Source organism: Doryrhamphus excisus, chromosome 10 (assembly GCF_030265055.1).
Source record: "Doryrhamphus excisus isolate RoL2022-K1 chromosome 10, RoL_Dexc_1.0, whole genome shotgun sequence".
In the NCBI taxonomy this organism is placed as follows: Eukaryota; Metazoa; Chordata; class Actinopteri; order Syngnathiformes; family Syngnathidae; genus Doryrhamphus; species Doryrhamphus excisus.
In genome coordinates, this window is record NC_080475.1 from 8635217 (window position 1) to 8661267 (window position 26051).

Here is a 26051-nt window from a genome sequence, read left to right on the forward strand (position 1 = left end):
GGTGAATCTCTACAATAAGCCAGAGCGAGCCTGATAGTGAAGTGATAACTCAAAGCTTATTCTAATACCCAAACAACTTTAAATAAGTATTAAGAATGACTGCAAGGCGATCAGACTGAGTCGTTATATATTTTTGGCCACAAGGTGGCAGAACTCCACCACTGCACCGGTGATGCTTCTTGTTTGGTTCTGTTTAATCGGGTGGAGGGAAAAAGCAAATCCGAGCAAAAAGTCCATTTATTGTAATTGTCATATTATGTAATAGCATCGAGAAATTAAAAAAAAAACACTACAAAGTGTCTGACATGTAAAAAAATGACAGCTTTAAAAACAGACAGGGAAAATTGTCACTACCTTAAAAGACATAATTGGCCCGAGACCTATGACCGCTTGAGTGTATTTTGTTTCTATCGATGGTATGCTATTAAACACAGAGGAACTAAAACGCAAACACTGCTTCTGAAGCAGTCGAATGGTGCGTGTTCAGAGTGGGTACGCACACCCACCTTGGAACAAGCTTGCTGTTAAATATATTCCCCACAGAAGATTGCAGCTGACGTCGATGTGCTTGAGGATGCAAAATACCAAAAGTGGTATGATGACTTCAAACATTTTTAAAAAATGGGTGAAGAATACAAAGACAAAACAGTAGAAACACTCCCAGAGGACATCATCGCCCGTATCTGCCAAAGCCTCTCTCCTGCGTGATGGATCCTCCTCAGCAGTGCGGCCCTTGAGCACCGGTGGGTCGTGGCTGAGGATCTGTGTCCACTGTATTAGTGTCTTTGCTGGACAATGTACAGAGGAGGGGATGGGTTAGGGAGGGGGGGAAAAAAATGTCTGACTCAAGGATGTCCCTGTCGCCGGGAAGTTGCTCCTTCCTTTTGGAGGTGAGCAACTCACGCGCTGACAGCGTCCTTCTCCTTCTTGTCGCTGTCTTCGTGCCAGGTGAGGCGTTCTTCGTAGAAGGCTATGACGATCTGCGGGCACTTGTGATTGGCGTCCTTGGCAAGCACAAGGTCGGCCTCGTCAGAGTCTTTCCTGTGGGAGAGAGAAACAGTCCGGCGTTACGATTTAATTGACAATCCACATAATTTATTTTTCCTTTAAACAAAACCGAAGTTAACCTAACAGGTTTGGATGCCAAACTGCTGATGTTGAAAGGTATTGTTTATGTTAGCATACAATATTACACTCTGCTAATCTGTGGTGTGTTTGCAGGAACTCCACAGTCTTTGGACCAACTCAGTAGTTAATTAAGACAATCCTTCACAATGCATTTTGAAATCCTGGACTATTAATATTCTCACATTCCAAAAACAATGCATGTGAGATTTTCAATTACAGCTTTTGTCTCATGTGACAAAAGTTACTGTAACTTCCTTAATACTGAAGTTCGGGAAGCAAGTTCGGCATCAAATTACAAAAGGTCTTTTATCTGATTAAAAGGCATGCAATTACATATCTCAAAATTTTGGAACATATGTTTACATTATCGACCAGTCCAGGGTGTACCCTGCCTCTGGCGCAAAGTCGGCTGGGATAGGCTCCAGCATACACACGCGACCCTAGTGAGAATAAGCTGCATAGAAATTGGATGGAGGTATACATAAAAGGATGGATGGATAGGTTAACATTTGTTGCCACATAGCACCTCATTTATAGTATGCTATGATGCAAAATTAATATGATGGAGGACTGAATGTGTGCAGTGCCAGTGAACTAAAAATATTGAAATTGTGGGAAAAGTAAAAATAACACTGATTTACGAAAGTGATACATGTCGTCTCAAGGCTCACTGAGCTATCATTAGTATATTTTTGTGGAAATATAAACCTTACCACTTCATTAGGAACATCAAATCACCGCACGAGTCAGTTGCACCAATGATTTTCTCTGGTTCGAGGCCTTTCTCAAAGCCACGGGCCACTAGAATTTCCTCCTGAAAGACAAAGCAAACATGAACCCAAAAATTAACATGGTACAAGTAAATATTCGATATTCAAATATCCTCACGTTCCCAGTATGCAAACTGAACTATTGTTAAATGTTCCACTTTGCATCCCTACCTCCTTTTTCTTTTTAGGTTTGCTTCCACCCTCCTCGTCGTCCTCGTCATCAGAGCCCCTCTTCTTCGAGCCAGTGGAGTCTTTTGCACGTCCTGGGGGAGCCGTGTTTGACTTGCTGCCTCCGCTACTTGAAGTAGCGCTCCCACTTTTCTTGTAGGTCTTCATAAACTCAGAAATGAGCTCCGGGCAGTCCAGGTTCTTCTCTGGTTCCCATGTGTTGTGTTTGCTGAGGGTAAATCACAATAGAGTGGGTCAGGGGAAGAACAGTCATGTTGTTTTACACATGGCTTCCTTAAATGGATGGTCTTATACATAATCATATCATTAATATATACATGATGCATGTGAGCAATAGTGGCTTTCTGTATTTCCACATGAGCTAGTGCTAATGCGTCAAGGCTAACAATGACGGCATTACAAACAAAGATCTGTGCATCATTCGTTGCACTTTCATCACGTCCCGTGTTCGTGTGTGTGTAAATGCTGTTAAATGCAAAGAAAACTTACTCTGAATATCCTTTCCACTTGAGAAAAAACTCGACCCTGCCTTTCACCACCCTCCTATCCAGCACCTTCTCCACAACATACTCTTCTTCATCCGATGATGAGGAGTCCTCTTCGCGAGACTTTTTGCCCATTGCAGAGTTGGTTGGCAAAAGGTTACAAGACACTATTGTTTACTTGATGTTCTTCCTGCAGATGAAAATTCAATGGTGAAATAAGGTGTACAAACAAGCAGGCTAAAGACCTTAGGTTATCATGGACACCACAAAATAAGCTAACTCCAAGCTAGCACTTGCGATAACAAGACTTATGTGTATGTTCCCCGGGCGACATAACAAACCGAACATTCGCTAAGGTGAATATATCCACGCGTAGCCGTGGACAAAAATGAGAAAAGCACAGGTACACTAACGCAAAGTGTTTGCTATTCCTAGCTAGCTAATCAATGGTCACCGAAGAGATGCTTGCTAGTTAGCACTCCGTTTGGACTCGCCAGCTAACACACTGCTAATGCATAAAAATATCGCTACTTGCATTCGCACACATCGCCGCGATGCTTACTCGTTTGCTTACCTTACTGACGCGAAAAACACCAGATTGGATCGACCGCCTGCACAGGGAATTCGCGTTTTTGTGGCCCTGCTGCTAAGTTAGCATGTAGCATAGACCACATAAAGGTAGTGCGCTTGCTTATGCGTGAAAAGCGCGCGTTAAAGGCTCACAATAAACGTATACGCCCCTCAGTCAGCTGGTGACCTATTTACTCAGTCAGGGCCATTCCCTGCAACATATTTAACACTTTTTTGGCAGCAGTCAAATGTTGTGGTGGTTATAGTGCAGCATATGGCAGAAAATCAATATTAGATTTTAGCATTTGTATGATTGCACTGATTAGACAAATACACGGAGGAGACCCCCCCTCCACACACAGCTACGTTCCAGGATCAATGCCTCCCAATGCACACTAATTTACGCAGTTTAATCGGTTCAAACATATACACATATACATCAATTTAACGTGTGATTAAAATATTCTGTAAACACTATTATGAATGTACCAGAGAATATGCATATTTCGGTCGTCACCGCACAAAGCATACGCCTACCTAATTGGGATTGGAGGTTACCACTGATTGACAGAGCACTGCCCAATCGACACTCACTTCTTCGGTGACGCATGACCGCAGCGGGAAGCAGTGGCCAATAGCTGAGTCAATAAGGTAGCTCTGCTTCTATTTATTGTACTGTTGAGGGGCAGCCTGTGCTCTCTTGACGCAGTTTGCCTTCCACACGCAAATTTTAAATTTGTCGTCAAAAATAAATTCTGCAAGATGTCGAAAGATGTAAGTACTCAGTTGTTGATGCATGCGGAACTATAATATAGCTGTCGACAGTGTGCGTTTTATTGTACGTTTACTATCGCTTTCCGTGACCGACGAGATCTGCAAGCCGCCATTTTGTATCCCAATCCTCGTGGTCTTTTGTTCTTAAGGTGTCCGTGTTAGTGGGAATTTAGCGCTGTGTGAATTGTTTCACGCAGTTTTTAACGAATTCAAACAGCGTGGATAGCGTCGTGTACATTTAGGGCTTTATTTTTAGCCGTACGTGTTAGCCAATTGCTATCACACGGAAGCGTAATGGCGGAAGCGTCTCAACCCAGTCCAATTGGGAACACCGAGCCGAGGTTGCAATGTACGCCTCGAGTCTGAGTTGCATTCACGTTAAATGCAAAATCGGAAAGAGAAAATGCATGTCATTTTAAACCAAATAATATGACGCGGATAGGTTTTGAATTATTTTTTCGTATGTGTGTAGATTCCCCGTGAGCCAGAGCAGCTCCGCAAGCTGTTCATCGGCGGCTTGAGCTTCGAGACCACAGACGAGAGTTTGCGGGACCATTTCCAAAACTGGGGGAGTCTTACAGATTGTGTGGTAAGTCATTTAATTCTAACAATTTACCACACGAAGAGGACATGTATTGAATGGATGATGTTTGCTTTAGGTGATGAGAGACCCCGGCAGCAAGAGGTCCAGGGGTTTTGGCTTTGTCACCTACTCATCTGTCCAGGAGGTTGATGCTGCCATGGGTGCCCGACCCCACAAGGTTGACGGAAGAGTGGTAGAACCCAAGCGAGCAGTTTCCAGAGAGGTATATCATCCATATTAATGGACGCTACCAAACTATTTGTTAGTGATGGTATGATAAATAAATTGTTTGACTGAGGTGTTTATTTCCAGGATTCCAATCGACCGGGTGCTCATGTAACCGTGAAGAAAATATTTGTTGGGGGAATTAAAGAGGACACAGAGGAATCGCACCTGCGTGATTATTTCCAGGAGTTTGGAAAAATTGAGGTTATTGAAATAATGAATGATCGCAACACTGGCAAGAAGAGGGGATTTGCTTTTGTGACCTTTGATGACCACGACTCAGTCGACAGGATTGTCAGTAAGTGATTTCTACTTTAGTTTATAGTAAAAAAAATATTTTTTTTTATTAAAAAGTTTTATTTTTCTTCCCATGCAGTCCAGAAATATCACACAATTAACTCACACAACTGTGAAGTAAGGAAGGCCCTTCCAAGGCAGGATATGCAGTCAGGAATGGGAATGAGAGGAGGTGCTGTGTCTTCATTACGCATCATTTTTAATGTAAACATGACGCGGTTCTAATGTTTGGCTTTTATTTTTTCAGGATTTTCAGGTGGTCGGAGTGGTGGCGGAAGGCCCTATGACTATGACAGAGGTTTCAACCAGGGTAAGCGCCGTCTGCGACTTTGTAACATGCTTTTTCTGATTAGATTCCGACTTGATGTACAGTAAACCTCGGATATATCGGAAATTCGCTCACAACGGACAGATAAAAAAGAACCAATTTTTCTCCAGAAAAACTATAGGAGAGGGAAATTTAATGGAAATGCATTGGAACGGGACTGGAGATTTTGTCCGAAATAGGCAAAATCCATTATAAAAAATATATGCAATGAATTTTTATTGCAAATGCATTACAATGCATTTGTAATGCATCTCCTATATTTTAAAATCCATTATAAAAAATATATGCAATGAATTTTTATTGCAAATGCATTACAATGCATTTGTAATGCATCTCCTATATTTTAAAATCCATTATAAAAAATATATGCAATATATGCAATGAATTTTTATTGCAAATGCATTACAATGCATCTGTAATGAATCTCCTGTATTTTAAAATCCATTATAAAAAATATATGCAATGAATTTTTATTGCAAATGCATTACAATGCATTTGCAATAAAAATTCATTGCATATATTGGATTTTTTATAATGAATTTTGCCTATTTCGGACAAAATCTCCAGTCCCGTTCCAATGCATTTCCATTAAATTTCCCTCTCATATATCGGATGGCCGCATCGTGGCGCTCCGATTCGCTGAATCGTGACATGCCGCTATACGACGTCATTTGCAGCGTTGCCTGCGCGTCCAGGTACATTGGAAACATAGTCAAGGAAGTGCCTTTTTATAACGGATAAAATCCGATTCACGCATATACCGGATATAAATCCGATATATGCGTAAAACGGACATTTTCCGGTATACGCATATAACGGATTTGGCTTATATCGGACAAAACCAGTGGGAACAATTGAATCCGATATATCCGAGGTTTACTGTATATATTGTATACTTCCAGGTGGCAGGGGCAGATACGGAGACAGCCATTACAACTGCAATGGAGGCGATGGTGGTAAGCGCGTTTCTTTTGACTGATGCTCAGTTGCTGTATAGCTTTTTGAGGGTTATACTAATATATACATGTATATGTTTATGCAGGTTATGGAGGCGGTATTGGTGGATATAACAATGGAGGCAGCCGTGGCTATAACCAGGGCTACAGCCAGGGTGGAGGCGGAGGTGGCGGCTATGGTGGAAATGGCTACGACAGCAACGGTTATGGTGAATATCTATCATTACTGATCCCGAAATGTATTATTTTATATCAAAAGTTTATTATGAGAATGTAATATTGCAGGCAACTGCGGCGGAGGTGGCGGCGGCGGCGGAAACTACAACAACATGGGCCACTACGACTCCCAGTCCTCTAACTTCGGCCCAATGAAGAACAACTTTGGTGGTGGTGGCGGCGGCGGTGGCGGCAGGAGCTATGGTAGGACTCATTAGTTAATTAAAATATTATTGTATACCTACTAAGATTGCATGTTTATTTAACTTCAGGCGGATACGGAGGAAGCTCAAACAGCGGATATGGACGTCAAGGGCGGTTTTGAAGCGACAAGGTGAGCGTATTACACCACAGCGACCGACTTTGTCAGCATTACCACAGTCTTTTGTAGTAGCAGGGATTCGTTGTGCAGTTCATACCAGTATTTTGGAAAAAAAAAAATCACTCTGGATCTCAGGTCGTATCAAGTCAGTGCACAGTTAACAATGTTGTTCCGTATTGTTCAACAGGACTGAGTACTTAGGAGAGGAAATGACAGCAAGAGGAGAGCAAGGAGAGAGGAAGTGACAGGGCAGCTGCAGGTTTACCTCCTAAATCTGCTCAGCCAAAAAAAAATGCTTGTGGCAGATTACTGCTGCTGCAAGAGATGTTGTACAATAGCTAAATTGTGGAGGTTTTTTTTTTTTCATTTAAGCGTTGTTTTTTTTCTTCTCCCATCTGTTTCTGGAAAGCAAGCATTCCAATGAGGGTTTTATGTAGATGTTTTGTCCAAAAATTGGTTTTATTTGTAATTGCACCCAAGTCAAGCTGAAATAAACAAATTTTCAGTTTTTTTAAAACAAACTTTTAGCTTCCTTTTAGTGGTTTTGGGGGAGGGGTGGTGTAAAAATTGATGCACATGCGCCTTCTACTGGTTGAGGGACATGAGAGACGGTACAGACTCGACCCTGAGCTCAGCACAGAACATCTGGACGATGCTAGCTTACATGCGAAGTCTTGTGAGGCTAGCCATGGAAGCCAGCTGAGGGAGAGAAGTAGCAGTCATCGCCAGGATCATTGAAGCAGGGGGGAGAGTGAGAACAAAAGCCTGAGGCTAGCAAGCAGCAGCTACCAAAGGCTTAAATGATGCCTGTAGGTAAGACCAGACTTCTCAACTACTGCCAGTACACCTTGCTTTGTCATGTAGCCGCTAGTAAGATGTGTAGCACGTTAATGATATTTGTGAAAACTATCTTAATGAGTTGGTCAATGCCATTAATTGTCAACATATTTGCATGCCGTGAGTGAATGAAAATGCACGTTGCGTATTTCCTGTTATTGACTCTGTTTCTGCTTCTAGGAAGTGCAGTGAAGTGTACTCTCAGTGGGGGGGACCAACTTCTTCTGACAACAAATAATCAGGTATAACCTGTCTTTTTCCACTAAATTGTGCATATTTGTCATGAAGATAAGTGCGTTTTGAGAAATTCCCGCATTTGCATTTAACACACACAAATCTAGACCAGTGATTTTCAACCTTTTTTTTTTTTAGCAACGGCACGTTTTTTTTTACATTGTAAAAATCTTGTGGCACACCACTAACTTAAAAATGTTCCAAAATGTCCCCACGCCCTCACACGTGCATCAATAAGTCTATCGTAGGAACAAGCTAGGTGTTGCCACACGGACCAATATACACCACAGACACTCCACAGTAGCCAAGTTTTTACATCACCACTTTTTTCTCTTTCCCAATCACCTTTCGGGAAAAACAATGGTATCCATAGAAAGGAATATTCCAATCTCTTGTCTACATGTGGCGTGAAAATCAACCAGAATAGTCAATAGGGCATGCCCAGTAAAACGTAAACATCAACATCACGTGATACCGACTTCCCCGAGTTATTCCTTCACTTGTTGGAATAACTCCGTATTGCCAGTTTTTCGTCTGTTCGGTCTTGAAATTTAGTTTGAATTAAAAAAAAAAACTTTGCTTAGTCCAGTGCCGATTGCTGGCCTCCATTTTTAAAACCGAAGAACGCCTGTATCTGAACGTGTTACGTCGTATCTGAGCATGCCCTTAAAGAACGCACCCGGGATAAATTTAAACAGGAAAAGATCAAATTCAATCTTGCTAATATTTTATAATTAAACTCGGGACATGTTTTATATAGATATATATTTTCTTTTTTAATAAAACTGCACTTATGAATAAAGTATAGAAGGGTTTAGATTCCGTTCCACAGATGGCGCTAATGCACACGTAAGCTGCTTGCCAACCGCCAATAAACAACAGAAGAAGAAAAAGAATGCACCCTGACAACTTTCCATTTGAGCGGACACAAGATACCGCAATCGGATTGGTTAAAGGAATATTCCATCCCTGTTCAATTCTTTCCGTTTGAGCAAATAAACCAAATGCAATCGGAATATTTGGGTCCATGTATACTATTGACATAATATTTGCAAATGATTAATAAATGGTACACTAGTGTGCTGCGGCACAGCGGTTGAAAATCACTGATCTAGACAAGAAATTAGGTGTCAATACTGTTATGATGACACAATTTTTTTTTTTATTGTAGAATCCTCAGAAGGATGAATTGGTGCTGAAGATATTCATCCAGGTCAGACGAGAGCTGTCCTATCTCGTCAAAATTATACGCTCATGACGTTTGTTTTTTTTTGTGAACTTTTTAATAAAATTTTATTTTTTTAATGAAACTTGTAATGTGTTTTTTGTATAAAAATACAATACAAAATCTCCAGATTTAGGACTTAAGGACTTTGGTCTATTTCAAAGGTCGGCACAAAAAAAATCAACAAAAAAAAAAAGGTCGGCACAAAAAAATATCAAAAAATAAAAAAAAGTCGGCACAAAAAAAATCAAAAAATAAAAAAAAGTCGGCACTAAAAAAATCAAAAAATAAAAAAAAGTCGGCATAAAAAAATAAAAAAAAGTCGGCACAAAAAAATCAAAAAATAAAAAAAAGTTGGCACAAAAAAAATCAAAAAATAAAAAAAAGTTGGCACAAAAAAAATCAAAAAATAAAAAGTCGGCACAAAAAAAATCAAAAAATAAAAAAAAGTCGGCACAAAAAAAATCAAAAAATAAAAAAAAGTCGGCACAAAAAAAATCAAAAAATAAAAAAAAAGTCGGCACAAAAAATAAAAAAATAAAAAAAAGTCGGCACACAAAAAAATCAAAAAAAAAGTCGGCACAATATTTTCACATATCTAATGTACATATTTCAGCATTGTTCTCTCTTCTGCACTTTTTGCGGCACCAAATATATTTTACCGTCCTGCGTCTGCTGTAAGTAGTACTCATCTACTGAATACGGTTGTCCAGTCTCATCCCTCAGGTGAGCGAACACTTGGGCGTACAGGTCTGTCAGGTGGTGCTTAATGTAAGCCAAGCTGTGCTGGAACTCCAACCTCTCCTGGACCAGACTCTCCCTCTGGACCTGCAGCTGACCCAGCTCTCGTTCCAGGTGATTTATACTGTCCAGTTTCCGCTTTCTGCAGTTTTGCGCTGCCACTTTATTCTTGCCTCTTCGCCTGATGTCCTTAATGAGTACGAGTTGGGCGTCGGTCAGGGTGCACTGCGTCACTAATTCGTTGAAGTCGTCAACTGGCAGATTGATGATCTTATCTACGGGGAAGGGGATCTTCAACGCCATGGCTCGCCGCTCGTCTCTGCTTGCTGGTGGCGGTTGTAGACTCCCTGGAGGTTTTGCATGCACCGTGTGTTCCCAGCCGCCACTAGTGGGCGGTGCAGAGCTGTAAAAGTCAACTAAAGACTGAGGTTTCACCGTCTGAGAATGGATAGAACTTGAATTGGTGAAATAAGACTGTTGTTCTCCCGTGTGTAAATAAGAGTCGGGTTGATTCTGGTACTCTGTCGGGTAGTGATGTGATCTCTCCGAGATTTCTTGATCTGAACGTGAAATGGACATATAACTCGGTGCAACAGCGGTAGGATTTTCAGGCGAGGCTAAAGGCGGACTGGACCCTAGAGATAAACCGGAGTCTGATTCCATATCATCAACTGAACAAGCATGGGAACTTTTTCCATGTAAGGTCCACATCATGCGGCGCCCCACCGGAGCTTGAGTATGACTACCATTGGGTCTTTTGTCCGCTTGACTTATACAAGACGAACTCATACGTTCTGCGAGTAAGTGATGAGGTTGAGACGACATGGGCGACAAGTTCTGGTTGAGCTGAGGTCCAGGTTGGGCGTACAGATCCTGTATGCGGTGGCAGGCCTCCTCGGTGTAACCTCCGTCGTACGTGTGCACCGTGCTCTCGTATCCGGAAGGAACGAGTTCGGAGTGGAGTGTCCCGTATACCGCTAACGGAACCATCGGCTCCGTGCTCGGGTATTGTGTTGCATCATATGAGCTCTCACCAGGAGATGTCTCTAATCCCTGCAACAACAAGGCATTCCGATTAATGACTTGTCTTAATCAATGAACATAATTAGTCATATACTGTACATTGAACGGTTGTTTACATAAATACATACTCTTAAAGTAATTCTGACACTTGATTTAATACATAAATGCAATGTAAAAAAATTAATTGATTTAGATTAACTTTCTGAGTTGCTAACTTAATTTTTAAAGTTATGTTCAAATAATAATGTTGGTTATTACATGAACTTAATTTAGCATATTCATATAAACTCAAATTAACCTTTCAATTTTAAGTTCCATCTCCTACAAGACACTGCAAGAGACTGAAGCAACATTTCATGGTGAGTAAAAATGTATTTCTAATTTTTCTACTCAACCCTTAGATGCACGGGTGACTGGACCCTACATTCTTCCATAAGTGGGTCAAAAATCACCCATACTAGAATCAATGTGTTTTTATGCCAGTTTTGTCATTTTGGTTAGGAATAATCACTTGTATGATATTTAGTATTATATTTAGGAGTTGATAAGAATCAAAGGTTCCTATTGGATTCCATAGAAAATGCATGCAGGTCATTTTTGACCCACTTATGGAAGGTTGGGGTAGTAACACAAAAACTAAAATGTCTTAAAATGTATAAAAGGTAAGTTAAAAATGTGAATGGCATGATATCAAAAACGTGTTTTTTGAGGATTACCTGGAATATGAAATGATTAAAAAAAATCATTACAAAGATATTTCAAGAAAACAACCTGACCGGGTCATTTTTGACCCACTTATGGAAGGTTGGGGTAGTAACACAAAAACAAAAATTTCTTAAAATGTATAAAAGGTAAGTTAAAAATGTGATATGATAGCAAAAACATTTAATTTTTTTAGGAATACCTGGAATATGAAATGATAAAAAATTTCATTACGAAGATATTTCAAGAAAACAACCTGACCGGGTCATTTTTGACCCACTTATGGAAGGTTGGGGTAGTAACACAAAAACAAAAAAATCTTAAAATGTACAAAAGGTAAGTTAAAAATTTGATATGATAGCAAAAACGTGTTTTTTGAGGAATACCTGGAATATGAAATGATAAAAAAATTTCATTCCAAAGATATTTCAAGAAAACAACCTGACCGGGTCATTTTTGACCCACTTATGGAAGGTTGGGGTAGTAACACAAAAACTAAAAATTCTTAAAATGTATAAAAGGTAAGTTAACAATTTGATATGATAGCAAAAACATTTTATTTTTTTAGGAATACCTGGAATATGAAATGATAAAAAATTTAATTACGAAGATATTTCAAGAAAACAACCTGACCGGGTCATTTTTGACCCACTTATGGAAGGTTGGGGTAGTAACACAACAACAAAAATTTCTTAAAATGTATAAAAGTTAAAAATGTGAATGTCATGATATCAAAAACATGTTTTTTGAGGAATACCTGGAATATGAAATGATAAAAAAATTTTCATTATGAAGATATTTCAAGAAAACAACCTGACCGGGTCATTTTTGACCCACTTATGCTAACTACGTAAGTTACAGCACTGTTACCTGAGTACCACATTTTTTCTCAATATATTTAAACATAATATATGTATATTTTGTTCATTCACATGTGCAGCTGGACCCCCCCCCCCCCCCCCCCAAAAGGTGCTCTGATGCTCAGAGAGGAATCAAGGTAAGTAAATTCTTTATTTATCATCATGTAAATGCAATGAGATGCAATCAGATATACATTTATTAAGTGTCATTGTTTTGAAATATTGTTTGTGAGTGCAAACTTTGTAGAAAGCTGTGTGCATTGTTATTATAATTAAGTAGACAAGTAGACATTTTTTTTGAGTTACGAACTTAAAAACAATTATTCAGTAAGCGTTACTTAAAATAAGCTTTGAGTGATGAGGAAAAGCTAATTTGTGCAATGCAATATTGTTTGTTGGTTCAAAGCAATTACAAATGAAGTTAACTAAAAAAAAACTAATGGTTGATTTTTTTTTGTTGAGGCTAAACATTTATTTTTTGAGTGTACAATGGTTTAAAAAGGTTTTTGTCCCCATCCTGACTTCTTTTTTTTTTTTTGGTATTTTTGTCCAACTCCAATGTTGTTGTCAGATCATGAAAACACATTCAAAAATTAATCAATGACAACACGAGTGAACACAATTACCCGCCCCCACAAATTAAAACATAACATGAGATTAATTTAGCTCTATCGGTGTTTATGACTCCACCGTAAGAACTAAGATACTCGGCAAAAACGAATTCCGGGATGAAAACCACTGCTGAACTGAGGATTAGCGGCATAGAAAATAGATCCTATGTTCCAAATTAACACTTGATTTAAAAAGAGGATTTTAAAAGAGTGCATAATAGGATCATGGAAATGAATGAATTGATAATGATTGATAAAAATGGTATACCTGCAGCTCAGATATGGCCATTAGTTCCTGCCAGGCCATGTCCATGTCTGGGTCCTGTATGCCATGAGGTCTGTTGCCGTGGAAATGAGATGACAACCTACTGGACACCTTAAAAAAAAGAAGAAAATAATTCATCACTCAGTAAAACATGTTATGTTTTTAAAAAATAAATAAATAAATAAATCCAGATCCTTACTTCGTTACTTGCCCTTGCTTGGAGAACGTAGTTGGCTGTGGAACACATTTAGGACGGGCTCTTGCTGCACTTGTGCAACCTTGTTAAGCAAAATTATTATGAAATATTTCATAATAACACTCTCTTTCCACAGTTTTACTGAAGTCAAAATTTTTTTTTAGATCATATTAAGAGTCCGACTACAGTTGACTCCGCCCATGAGCCCTGCTATGCCAAGTGGTGATAAGACAATCTGCAGGGAAACAGCACATTCTGCAAGTCTAATGGAGGCCTGATGGATGATACTTTGCAATTCGTTGTAACACCCGTGTCCTATTTATTTACGTTATTAGTAATTATTTGGACAGAAATTGACAAAAAAACGTACTACATGAAGACAAAATTGCATAATAAGTTGATGTTTTGATGTATAAAAATTTTTCTTTTATTGATGAATTTGTAATTCAGCAAAAATAGTTGGCTAGTGTTTTCCGTTACATTACATATTTCTTTTTTTAATATATTGTTGAATAGTTTAACATAAATTACAGTAAGTAATGCATAGCACTTTATGGGTTATTGACTCCTTTATGATTTCCAACACTAAATGCTAGTTTAATTGTTTGCATGACCATTTAAATTAATTACAATAATTTAATTCATACAAAAAATTGACATAAGTGAGAAAAATAATCAATAGCAAAACATTTTCATAAATAAATCAAACATGCATTTTCTTACAACGAAGATTTAATACCTAAATATGTGATTTTAGACGCTAATAAAAAAAGTACAAATCAACATACCTGAGAAACATCCTCCGTGTCTTCAACAAGTGGCGCTGGTGTGGTTTTTACACACAAACACAAAGCGCGTGCGGACCCCTCGAGGCGCTATTTCCTACGCAACTGTCTGTCTCTCTCTGTGCTACGCATCCAACCGCCGACCGGCGTGAATGGGATGTCTCTGAGCGCTCGACGGCAACCTTCCTGTAAACCAGTTCTTCCCATCCTTAATAGCACACTTGCGCCCCAACCTCCAAATTTCCCTTTTGCCCGCAAAACAACCACAAACCACCGGTCTGGCACGCAACAGATGCCAATGATGCAACCGCTCTGCACTCAAGATAGCTTTACAAATCCCCCCGACAAAAAATAAAAAAAACAACAAACATCTACTAATATGATGACAAAAGAAGTCTAGCTTTTGTCCTTGTCTGGGACAAACCATACAAGAGTGGAAGGGTTTTTGTTATGTGGAGCACCTGGAGTCACTAGTGGCATGACAGCAGGCGTGGGTGGGTAAGTGGGTGGATGGGTGGGTGATTGGGACTTGAGAACAAATGGAATGTACACCCTGCTACAGGTAAGAAAGAGAACATTGTTCTTCTACCTGGCAGAGAAAGCACCAAGTGAGAGAGAGAGAGAGAGAGAGAGAGAGAGGAGGACGGGGTGAATGGAGGAGAGAAAGTCTTACATAGCAAACGTTAGAATCCTTCATTCAAACTTAAGGAAATATCACCCCGACTCATAAATGATATGATTTATATGTCCAAACATTCTTCTTGGCTTGACAGTTTTTGTTTTCTTGCTATGGAAATTTGGAGCAGGAGGGGATAGAAAAGAAGAGAAAAGAAAACAGAGGCAGCACTGGGGGGGGGGGGGGGGGGGCAACATTAACAATTGCATCGACAATAACAAAAGAACAAAAACATATATAACATATACATAACATTATTTCATTTTATATTATTTTATTTTATTATTTTATTATATTATATAATAATATAATAATAATATCGACAATAACAAAAGAACAAAAACAAGCAGGACTACATCAGCAAATTAATATCTTAAATAATATCAACAGCCATAATAAAATAATATTATTATATAATAATATATATTAATATATTATATAATGTGTATATATTATATTATATTATTATATAATTATATAATAATAATATCGACAATAACAAAAGAACAAAAACATATATAACATTATTTTATTTTATATTATTTTATTTCATTTTATTATTTATTATATTATATAATAATATAATAATATCGACAATAACAAAAGAACAAAAACAAGCAGGACTACATCAGCAAATGAATATCTTAAATAATATCAACAGCCATAATAATATAATATTATTATATAATAATATATATTAATATATTATATAATGTATATATATAATATTATTATATTATATTATTATATAATAATCTAATAATAATATCGACAATAACAAAAGAACAAAAACAAGCAGGACATCAGCAATTGAATATCTTAATTAAATAATATATTATATAATATATAATAATATAATATATATAATATATTATATATTAATATAATATTTTGATAAAAACTGAAGTGAAACACACGTCATACATATTAGTGGTATTAGTAGTAAATACTATAAAATAAAAATATTAATAAACAGAATGACAATAACTATAATCATATTGCCGTAAATTTATGTAAGAAAGTACATATGTACTGCGAGTGTGTATATGTACACGTGTACAGGTATATCTGTGTATGTGTTCATGTATATAAACATGTATACATGTGTCAACTGTATTATTTGTACTGCGTTAAATAAACATAAAACATTGTTGCAGGTTTTATGGCGGCAGTTGGTGTTTGTCGGTAGTCTCTTTTTATGTGTTTTTATATCTTTAGAACGCACAGAAAGGAGAGAGATGTGTGAAGATGATGGACAAAATTCCCCCAAAAGTGCAGTTTTCCATACTTATTAAATATAAAATGTATTGTTACTCACCTGTAATGAAGCACCATTGTACCGTGTACTTATTTAAGATTATTTTATATTTATCATTTATTGCTCTTTAGGGAGCTGACAGAGTCAAGAAAGGTGAACCTCTACCCGGAATCAAGAAAGGGACTTCCCAAGCACTTCCAGCAAGGACTTCCCAGCTTTCCTAGCACCAAGCCCCTGACTCAACCTCCACAACCACAAGCATGTTATTACTTTCACCACATTTTGGTTTTGGATATGGACATAGTTACAGTCAATGGCTATGTACATTTTTTTTGTTTTGTTTGTTTGCTTCAATTAGTTTTGTGCATCCCTGATTTTTCTCTTTGGCTTGTCAGCCTTTTTTCTTTATGTGCAAAAAATACAAAGAGGTTATTGAAAATAACCTAGTACTTCTGAGAAATAGCGTAGCTGGGATAGGCTCCAGCAACCGAACATTTCTATTTTATTTCTGAGAATATTTGTCAAGTATGTTGTTTTTTTTTTTTTGTTTTTTTTTTTCACACATCACCGCTCAAATAACAGCAAATGAGGAACACGGACAAATAATTTAGCAAAGGTTACACCAAAGCCTGGCTTTACTTCAAGATGTTTCCATGCAGATAATGTTTTGCAACAAGTGCAGGATTTCGTAATTGTTTTTTGATGGTCGGTTGAGTCATCTTATCTATGAATCCAGATGCAAATATCGACAAAAGTATTTGGATAATGATAGATTTTATGTAATTTTGCCTGTAAAATGATTATTTATAATATAATTAAAATATAAAATATTATAATATAATAATTATATATTATTATTATTATTATTTTAATATATAATTAAAATATAAAAATATTATAATATAATAATTGTATATTATTATTTTTTTTTAATTATTATGATTATATTATTGTTATATTATTATTGTTATATTATATTATATTGTTATATTATTATATTATTATTATAATAATTATTATTATTATTCATGGTCGTATCAAAGTGAAATCATTAATTATATGCATCATCAGTGACAGACTTGCATCTGCTTCTGGTTGGTTAGGCCTGCACAGAAGGCTTTGCTGGCCCTGACTGCATACCACTAATACCTGTAATACCATGAAACCATTTTAAGGAGAGTGTAATTATTTTAGTAGTACTAAACATGCGCTTGTTGATAAATGTCAAAGGATGCTCGGTGGAAGAGATACTCGAAGGGAAGGAGGATGTTCGTTCGTTTACCGGAAGCTCTGCTTAACGCTGATAAAAATGAACACTTGATTCTAAGGAAGGGAACTAACACGCATTGTTGTGGTTGTGCTGGCAAACACAAGACTGACTTAATTCTATATTTTATATTATATTCAGTAACAAGAAAAACTAATGAAAGTGACCCTTTTTTAATGATAGGACCATGACACCTCCACAGAGTGCTTTTATTAGCCTTGTATTAGCTTAAGGGAAGGCTAAATTGATAATAATAATATTAATGATTCATTGATGTAAACATGGCAACTCTTTCAGACAATCATGGTTGCCCAAATGAAAAATGCATGTTTTTATTTTAAACTCCAAGATGAAAATAGCGTACAGTAAGACAAAAGAGTGATGCCATTTATAGTTGAGATAGAGGGAAAACCCCACTGGCCTGGTTTTCCCAGTTGCTTCCCAGAAGTAGGAGTTGGTTGAATGTAGGAGGGAGCTGAAAAAAAAAAGATGAGTAAAAGCAAAATACAAAATAACCCGGAGAAAACCCACGCAAGTACGGGGAGAACATGCAAACTCCACACGGAGATGCCAAAACAGAGACTCGAACCCGGGTCTTCCCGATCTTGTGACAGTATTGCCTAAATGCTAACCAGTGATCCACCGTGAAAGCCATGTCATACAATATATTTATTTTTTTTTAATTGTTTTCATTATTAGGTTAAAACTATTTCTTTTTGGTCACGAGCTATTAATATTACTACCGTTTAATATTTCAGGTTTAGATAAATTTGTAGAAGGATAACATTGCCTCTACTGTCTCGATTTAAAGGGATACGTCATTCCGCCAGGACGTCAGTGTAAACATGAGAACACGTGACACAACCAGGAAGTGTGAGTAAAGGATAAATCCGTCTGAATTCAACGAGGCTGCTTCTCGGCTGGGGGAGGAGCCTCCGAACGTCTGGCCTACAAAGATCCGGGTCGGCGATTGGCCGAGTAGGATGCAGACCCCGGATTCAGACACAGCCTCAGTTTCTTTGCCTTTAATTCCCTCCCCTTTTGTCTAACAGGAAGCCGCGCCAGCCAATGGGAAAGAGCCGCATTCACTTCCCGTATCACGTGGTTTCCGGCTACTTGCTCGGCGGCTACCAGAACAGCGGCTACATCGTTATGCTAACAAGAAACAAGATGCATACTCCCATATTGGTAAAGTTTTGCACATATTCGCTTGAAACGTAGTTGCGTAAACTTTAGTATCGGTTATTAACTACACTGTTTATTAATATACTGAACACAGTGAGTCGAGATTGTTTGGTATGACGAGCTCGTTGCCTTGTGTTATGTTAGCTAACTAGCTACTCGTAGCCCCTTTTCGTAAGGTTAGCTCGTAGCTCACTTTTTACTCGGCGTTTAACAGTCAGCTGTCATTTAAAGTGTATGACTGCTTTTTCATTAAATTGTCAAATAAAGCATCATTCGCTATCACGATTTCTGGCTAATAATGTGTTTTCGTTATTGCGGTTAACGGTAATATGTCATAGAAAACAAATGTAACAATGTATGTAAAGTAACAATGTGTTTATTTTTTAAACAGGAACCATCTTTGTACACTGTAAAGGCTATTCTCATTCTGGACAATGACGGAGAAAGACTTTATGCCAAGGTATGCTACAGTAAATGCAATGTTTTGAAATTTGCCCTTCTCTACCCCGAATATTAAAGAAGTTAGAGTAGATTTTCTACTGATAAAGAGTGCCTATTTCTAATTATATTTATCTACAGTATTATGATGACACATACCCCACAGTGAAGGAACAGACAGCATTTGAGAAGAACATATTCAACAAAACCCACCGGACTGACAGTAAGAGATGTCACAATAATTGAATTCATCGTTGAAAATGTTTTATTGTGTCTGTAAAAATGTCATATTTTATGCAAATGTGTTTCATTAGGTGAGATAGCGTTACTGGAAGGCCTGACTGTTGTTTACAAGAGCAATATAGACCTTTTCTTTTATGTGATTGGAAGTTCACATGAAAACGAGGTAAGATTTTTGTTTTTTTTTAGTATTTTTTTTAGTATTTTTAGTATTATATTTCTACCAAATTTATGCTGTTTAATCCAAGCCTTTCCTCTCAACAGCTTATGCTTATGGCCGTTCTCAACTGCCTTTTTGACTCCCTGAGCCAGATGCTGAGGTACGTGCTTGTACATATTTGACATTTTATTTCCCGTATGTTTTTCAGAACAAAAACTTTTTTTTTCTTTCCTTGCAGAAAGAATGTTGAACGTAGAGCTTTGTTGGAGAACATGGAAGGGCTCTTTCTCGCTGTGGATGAAATCGTAGATGGAGGGTAAATTAAAAGTGATGGGTGAATCTCAAAGCTAAAATGATGATTGTGTGTTGATGTTGCATGTGCTGCCCCCTGCAGGGTGATCTTAGAGAGTGACCCCCAGCAAGTTGTACATCGTGTGGCCCTCAGAGTAAGCACCTTCTCCTCCCCTATCTTTTTTTTTAAATATAAACATTCTACATCAGAATCAAAGTGAGTAAAAAAATACATAAAGCTATTCCTAAATTGTCCACTAGGGGCACACTGTTTTTAGTCAGAGTAGAAGACTGCACAATGCTGCATCTGCTGCATCTCTCTGAGGATTGTGCACAGTTCTTCGCAACATGGGGCCGTGCATTATCCTCCAGAAACATGACACGATGGTCGTGGATGGATGACACAACAGTGGGACTCAGAATGCATTCAAAACGCCATTATTCAAATATACCCGTGTAGAAACGTTAGTATCTCTTTAAAGAGGACCCGTCATGCTCATTTTTGGCCCCTTTGTATTGAGTTGTGGTCTCCTATAGAGCAGCTACACACAATAACCTGCACAAAAGCTTTCTAGATCTTCCAGAATCTTCACCTTTTTTATTTCCTTGGAGTACCAAAATGGTCTGTTTATATCAGAGCCATCCTAAACTTCCTTTGGTATCGTTTTAACACGAGAATACAACATTCTAGCGACAGTTATGGGTCAGAAAAGTTGTAGTTATGCTATGATTGTACTGTTATGCTACTGTAATTAGCCTGTATTCCTGCTTTACGTTGTGTGAAGATGTCTGACCATGAACTTCCTTATTTTTTTTTTCAGGCAGATGATGTGCCTTTGACTGAGCAGACTGTCACACAGGTTGGTGGGATTTTCCTCCGTATTGATACACTGCATATGCATGTATGTTGTGGGAATAATATATAATGTAATACTATATAGGATTGTTCATACAGGTATAAATGTAACTATAAGTCATGTTGCAGTTAAATACTGTGAATAGGGTTAACTATCTTACAGTATAATGTTATAACTCATAAGCAAACAATACAATATTTTGTTTTTGTGACTGGTTCCTTCCCAGGTTCTTCAGTCTGCCAAGGAGCAGATCAAGTGGTCGCTTCTCCGATAGTCTGCCCCGGAAGAGCCGCTGTACAGCACTGATCCAGATCTTCCTTTTGCTGTCAATCACAGCTGACAGATTCAGCGTCATTGCTCCTTTCCTTCCATTTCCCAACTTTTAGTGCAGTCTCGCACTCGTGTGACATTCAGATCAGCAGGGGGTAAAATAAGGTCTACTGTACATTCCAGCGCTCACGTTGGTGTTTCTCGTAAACCTCGTGACGGCATTCCATGCTTTTTTTTCTCTCATGCAGCATCGTCTTGCCATTATGATTTTGTTATGATTTTGCATTCATGATCCTAACGTATACTTTGATGTTAACCAAGGTTTATTTTGCCTTGCCTTTTTCCCCCAACATCAGACGATTTTAATAAATTTGTTGATGTGGTGTAACAATTTGCACGACACGATTTCTTTTTGTATTGATTTACATGTATGGAGCTTAGCTCAACGTAGCTTTTGTCCTTCACGGTTGTGATGTGTGATACCAAGCCGATACTTCTTGCAAAAAGCAAGCAGCATGAGAGCTAACATACAAAGTTAACATTTCAACCTGCATAGCACTGATTGAAATGATGGATGCCCACATGACTACTGGCTTAATGACTTGATAAAAGCAAGGGCTCCATCTGCTGGTGTGGGCGTCACAGTGCAACACATCCAGTCAATGCATTGTCAAAATAAAGCCTACATTAAGTACAATGTATGTTATACCAGGGGCCCCAGGAGCACCCAAAAATGGCATAAAATGCCAAAAATTTCGGGCGTCAATTTTTGACAAAAAACGTAAGGGGTTAGTATGTCGTTTTTTTCAGTTTTTTCATCTTGCTGAAAATGCACTTTTCTGGTAAAAACACAGGGGAAACCTCACACACACTCAACAGGGGCCCCGGGAGCACCCAAAAATGGCATAAAATGCCAAAATTTTCGGGCGTCAATTTTTGACAAAAAACGTAAGGGGTTAGTATGTCGTTTTTTTCAGTTTTTTCAACTTGCTGAAAATGCACTTTTCTGGTTAAAAAAACAGGGGAAACCTCACACACACTCAACAGGGGCCCCGGGAGCACCCAAAAATGGCATAAAATGCCAAAATTTTCGGGCGTCAATTTTTGACAAAAAACGTAAGGGGTTAGTATGTCGTTTTTTTCAGTTTTTTCAACTTGCTGAAAATGCACTTTTCTGGTTAAAAAAACAGGGGAAACCTCACACGCACTCAACAGCGGCCCCAGGAGCACCCAAAAATGGCATAAAATGCCAAAAATTTCGGGCGTCAATTTTTGACAAAAAACGTAAGGGGTTAGTATGTCGTTTTTTTCAGTTTTTTCAACTTGCTGAAAATGCACTTTTCTGGTTAAAAAAACAGGGGAAACCTCACACACACCCAACAGGGGCCCCAGGAGGATCCAAAAATGGCATAAAATGCCAAAAATTTGGGGCGTCAATTTTTGACAAAAAACGTAAGGGGTTAGTATGTCGTTTTTTTCAGTTTTTTCAACTTGCTTCTAATGCACTTTTCTGGTTAAAAAAACAGGGGAAACCTCACACACACCCAACAGCGGCCCCAGGAGCACCCAAAAATGGCATAAAATGCCAAAATTTTCGGGCGTCAATTTTTGACAAAAAACGTAAGGGGTTAGTATGTCGTTATTTTCAGTTTTTTCAACTCGCTGAAAATGCACTTTTCTGGTTAAAAACACAGGGGAAACCTCACACGCACTCAACAGGGGCCCCGGGAGCACTCAAAAATGGCATAAAATGCCAAAATTTTCGGGCGTCAATTTTTGACAAAAAACGTAAGGGGTTAGTATGTCGTTTTTTTCAGTTATTTCAACTCGCTGAAAATGCACTTTTCTGGTTAAAAAAACAGGGGAAACCTCACACGCACTCAACAGGGGCCCCAGGAGGATCCAAAAATGGCATAAAATGCCAAAAGTTTCGGGCGTCAATTTTTGACAAAAAACGTAAGGGGTTAGTATGTCGTTTTTTTCAGTTTTTTCAACTTGCTGAAAATGCACTTTTCTGGTTAAAAAAACAGGGGAAACCTCACACGCACTCAACAGGGGCCCCAGGAGCACCCAAAAATGGCATAAAATGCCAAAATTTTCGGGCGTCAATTTTTGACAAAAAACGTAAGGGGTTAGTATGTCGTTTTTTTCAGTTTTTTCAACTTGCTGAAAATGCACTTTTCTGGTTAAAAAAACAGGGGAAACCTCACACGCACTCAACAGGGGCCCCAGGAGCACCCAAAAATGGCATAAAATGCCAAAATTTTCGGGCGTCAATTTTTGACAAAAAACGTAAGGGGTTAGTATGTCGTTTTTTTCAGTTTTTTCAACTTGCTGAAAATGCACTTTTCTGGTTAAAAAAACAGGGGAAACCTCACACGCACTCAACAGGGGCCCCGGGAGCACCCAAAAATGGCATAAAATGCCAAAATTTTCGGGCGTCAATTTTTGACAAAAAACGTAAGGGGTTAGTATGTCGTTTTTTTCAGTTTTTTCAACTTGCTGAAAATGCACTTTTCTGGTTAAAAAAACAGGGGAAACCTCACACGCACTCAACAGGGGCCCCGGGAGCACCCAAAAATGGCATAAAATGCAAAATTTTTCGGCCGTCAATTTTTGACAAAAAACGTAAGGGGTTAGTATGTCGTTTTTTTCAGTTTTTTCAACTTGCTGAAAATGCACTTTTCTGGTTAAAAAAAACAGGGGAAACCTCACACGCACTCAACAGGGGCCCCAGGAGGATCCAAAAATGGCATAAAATGCCAAAAGTTTCGGGCGTCAATTTTTGACAAAAAACGTAAGGGGTTAGTATGTCGTTTTTTTCAGTTTTTTCAACTTGCTGAAAATGCACTTTTCTGGTTAAAAAAACAGGGGAAACCTCACACGCACTCAACAGCGGCCCCAGGAGCACCCAAAAATGGCATAAAATGCCAAAAATTTTGGGCGTCAATTTTTGACAAAAAACGTAAGGGGTTAGTATGTCGTTTTTTTCAGTTATTTCAACTCGCTGAAAATGCACTTTTCTGGTTAAAAAAACAGGGGAAACCTCACACGCACTCAACAGGGGCCCCAGGAGGATCCAAAAATGGCATAAAATGCCAAAAGTTTCGGGCGTCAATTTTTGACAAAAAACGTAAGGGGTTAGTATGTCGTTTTTTTCAGTTTTTTCAACTTGCTGAAAATGCACTTTTCTGGTTAAAAAAACAGGGGAAACCTCACACACACTCAACAGGGGCCCCGGGAGCACCCAAAAATGGCATAAAATGCAAAATTTTTCGGCCGTCAATTTTTGACAAAAAACGTAAGGGGTTAGTATGTCGTTTTTTTCAGTTTTTTCAACTTGCTGAAAATGCACTTTTCTGGTTAAAAAAAACAGGGGAAACCTCACACGCACTCAACAGGGGCCCCAGGAGGATCCAAAAATGGCATAAAATGCCAAAAGTTTCGGGCGTCAATTTTTGACAAAAAACGTAAGGGGTTAGTATGTCGTTTTTTTCAGTTTTTTCAACTTGCTGAAAATGCACTTTTCTGGTTAAAAAAACAGGGGAAACCTCACACGCACTCAACAGCGGCCCCAGGAGCACCCAAAAATGGCATAAAATGCCAAAAATTTTGGGCGTCAATTTTTGACAAAAAACGTAAGGGGTTAGTATGTCGTTTTTTTCAGTTTTTTCAACTTGCTTCTAATGCACTTTTCTGGTTAAAAAAACAGGGGAAACCTCACACGCACTCAACAGGGGCCCCGGGAGCACCCAAAAATGGCATAAAATGCCAACATTTTCGGGCGTCAATTTTTGACAAAAAACGTAAGGGGTTAGTATGTCGTTTTTTTCAGTTTTTTCAACTTGCTGAAAATGCACTTTTCTGGTTAAAAAAACAGGGGAAACCTCACACACACTCAACAGGGGCCCCAGGAGGATGAAAAATGGTCTAAAATGCCAAAAATTTCGGGCGTCAATTTTTGACAAAAAACGTAAGGGGTTAGTATGTCGTTATTTTCAGTTTTTTCAACTTGCTTCTAATGCACTTTTCTGGTTAAAAAAACAGGGGAAACCTCACACACACACAACAGGGGCCCCAGGAGCACCCAAAAATGGCATAAAATGCCAAAAGTTTCGGGCGTCAATTTTTGACAAAAAACGTAAGGGGTTAGTATGTCGTTATTTTCAGTTTTTTCAACTCGCTGAAAATGCACTTTTCTGGTTAAAAAAACAGGGGAAACCTCACACGCACTCAACAGGGGCCCCGGGAGCACCCAAAAATGGCATAAAATGCCAAAATTTTCGGGCGTCAATTTTTGACAAAAAACGTAAGGGGTTAGTATGTCGTTTTTTTCAGTTTTTTCAACTTGCTGAAAATGCACTTTTCTGGTTAAAAAAACAGGGGAAACCTCACACGCACTCAACAGCGGCCCCAGGAGCACCCAAAAATGGCATAAAATGGAAAAAGTTTCGGGCGTCAATTTTTGACAAAAAACGTAAGGGGTTAGTATGTCATTTTTTTCAGTTTTTTCAACTTGCTGAAAATGCACTTTTCTGGTTAAAAAAACAGGGGAAACCTCACACGCACTCAACAGGGGCCCCGGGAGCACCCAAAAATGGCATAAAATGCCAACATTTTCGGACGTCATATTTTGACAAAAAACGTAAGGGGTTAGTATGTCGTTTTTTTTCAGTTTTTTCAACTTGCTGAAAATGCACTTTTCTGGTTAAAAAAACAGGGGAAACCTCACACACACTCAACAGGGGCCCCAGGAGGATGAAAAATGGTCTAAAATGCCAAAATTTTCGGGCGTCAATTTTTGACAAAAAACGTAAGGGGTTAGTATGTCGTTTTTTTCAGTTTTTTCAACTTGCTGAAAATGCACTTTTCTGGTTAAAAAAACAGGGGAAACCTCACACACACACAACAGGGGCCCCGGGAGCACCCAAAAATGGCATATAATGCCAAAAGTTTCGGGCGTCAATTTTTGACAAAAAACGTAAGGGGTTGTTAGTATGTCGTTTTTTTCAGTTTTTTCAACTTGCTGAAAATGCACTTTTCTGGTTAAAAAAACAGGGGAAACCTCACACGCACTCAACAGGGGC

General features: G+C 38.4%; 4 protein-coding genes across 6 annotated transcripts; 2 read left to right on the forward strand and 2 right to left on the reverse strand.

Moving 5' to 3' along the window:
- Nucleotides 1-219: 219 nt before the first annotated feature.
- LOC131136872 (chromobox protein homolog 5-like) lies at nt 220-3314 on the reverse strand. The gene is made up of 5 exons (XM_058084185.1): nt 3147-3314; nt 2577-2762; nt 2070-2295; nt 1842-1942; nt 220-1041 (listed from the first exon to the last, which is right to left on the reverse strand). The coding sequence occupies exons 2-5, from the start codon at nt 2705-2707 to the stop codon at nt 900-902; spliced, it is 600 nt and encodes a 199-aa protein (XP_057940168.1). The 5' UTR covers nt 2708-2762; nt 3147-3314; the 3' UTR covers nt 220-899.
- Nucleotides 3315-3755: 441 nt separating this feature from the next.
- On the forward strand, nt 3756-11286 carry LOC131136870 (heterogeneous nuclear ribonucleoprotein A1-like). 3 transcript variants are annotated; one of them, XR_009131821.1, is made up of 12 exons: nt 3756-3916; nt 4389-4505; nt 4576-4722; nt 4812-5022; nt 5101-5193; nt 5269-5331; nt 6252-6305; nt 6392-6514; nt 6591-6725; nt 6794-6855; nt 7861-7922; nt 9086-11286. XR_009131821.1 is itself a non-coding variant. In XM_058084183.1 (11 exons), the coding sequence occupies exons 1-10, from the start codon at nt 3905-3907 to the stop codon at nt 6844-6846; spliced, it is 1008 nt and encodes a 335-aa protein (XP_057940166.1). In that variant the 5' UTR covers nt 3756-3904; the 3' UTR covers nt 6847-6855; nt 7861-9061. The 3 variants fall into 3 exon arrangements, 2 of the variants coding, with proteins under 2 accessions (XP_057940166.1, XP_057940165.1); XM_058084183.1 differs by lacking the exon at nt 9086-11286 and having other exon boundaries at nt 7861-9061; XM_058084182.1 differs by lacking the exons at nt 7861-7922; nt 9086-11286 and adding an exon at nt 7031-7851.
- Nucleotides 9280-14560, reverse strand: LOC131136869 (transcription factor NF-E2 45 kDa subunit-like). The gene is made up of 4 exons (XM_058084180.1): nt 14326-14560; nt 13541-13619; nt 13345-13452; nt 9280-10933 (listed from the first exon to the last, which is right to left on the reverse strand). The coding sequence occupies exons 2-4, from the start codon at nt 13586-13588 to the stop codon at nt 9752-9754; spliced, it is 1338 nt and encodes a 445-aa protein (XP_057940163.1). The 5' UTR covers nt 13589-13619; nt 14326-14560; the 3' UTR covers nt 9280-9751.
- Nucleotides 14561-18557: 3997 nt separating this feature from the next.
- Nucleotides 18558-21357, forward strand: LOC131136871 (coatomer subunit zeta-1-like). The gene is made up of 9 exons (XM_058084184.1): nt 18558-18711; nt 19100-19168; nt 19288-19369; nt 19461-19552; nt 19651-19706; nt 19785-19862; nt 19941-19992; nt 20659-20697; nt 20921-21357. Exons 1-9 carry the CDS (start codon nt 18592-18594, stop codon nt 20966-20968), a joined length of 636 nt encoding a protein of 211 aa, XP_057940167.1. The 5' UTR covers nt 18558-18591; the 3' UTR covers nt 20969-21357.
- The last annotated feature ends 4694 nt before the right edge of the window (nt 21358-26051 follow it).

Coding starts and splice junctions, on each gene's coding strand:
- LOC131136869 (XM_058084180.1), bottom strand. CDS start 13,588: ATGTGTTCCACAGCCAACTACGTTCTCCAAGCAAGGGCAAGTAACGAA. Junction 13,453..13,540: donor AAGCAAGGGCAAGTAACGAA/GTAAGGATCTGG, acceptor CTTTTTTTTAAG/GTGTCCAGTAGGTTGTCATC. Junction 10,934..13,344: donor TGGCCATATCTGAGCTGCAG/GTATACCATTTT, acceptor TTGTTGTTGCAG/GGATTAGAGACATCTCCTGG.
- LOC131136872 (XM_058084185.1), bottom strand. CDS start 2,707: ATGGGCAAAAAGTCTCGCGAAGAGGACTCCTCATCATCGGATGAAGAA. Junction 2,296..2,576: donor AAGTGGAAAGGATATTCAGA/GTAAGTTTTCTT, acceptor ATTTACCCTCAG/CAAACACAACACATGGGAAC. Junction 1,042..1,841: donor TTGATGTTCCTAATGAAGTG/GTAAGGTTTATA, acceptor TCTCTCCCACAG/GAAAGACTCTGACGAGGCCG.
- LOC131136870 (XM_058084183.1), top strand. Junction 4,506..4,575: donor GGAGTCTTACAGATTGTGTG/GTAAGTCATTTA, acceptor TGTTTGCTTTAG/GTGATGAGAGACCCCGGCAG. Junction 4,723..4,811: donor AGCGAGCAGTTTCCAGAGAG/GTATATCATCCA, acceptor GTTTATTTCCAG/GATTCCAATCGACCGGGTGC.
- LOC131136871 (XM_058084184.1), top strand. CDS start 18,592: ATGGGAAAGAGCCGCATTCACTTCCCGTATCACGTGGTTTCCGGCTAC. Junction 19,169..19,287: donor GAGAAAGACTTTATGCCAAG/GTATGCTACAGT, acceptor ATTTATCTACAG/TATTATGATGACACATACCC. Junction 19,370..19,460: donor CAAAACCCACCGGACTGACA/GTAAGAGATGTC, acceptor GTGTTTCATTAG/GTGAGATAGCGTTACTGGAA.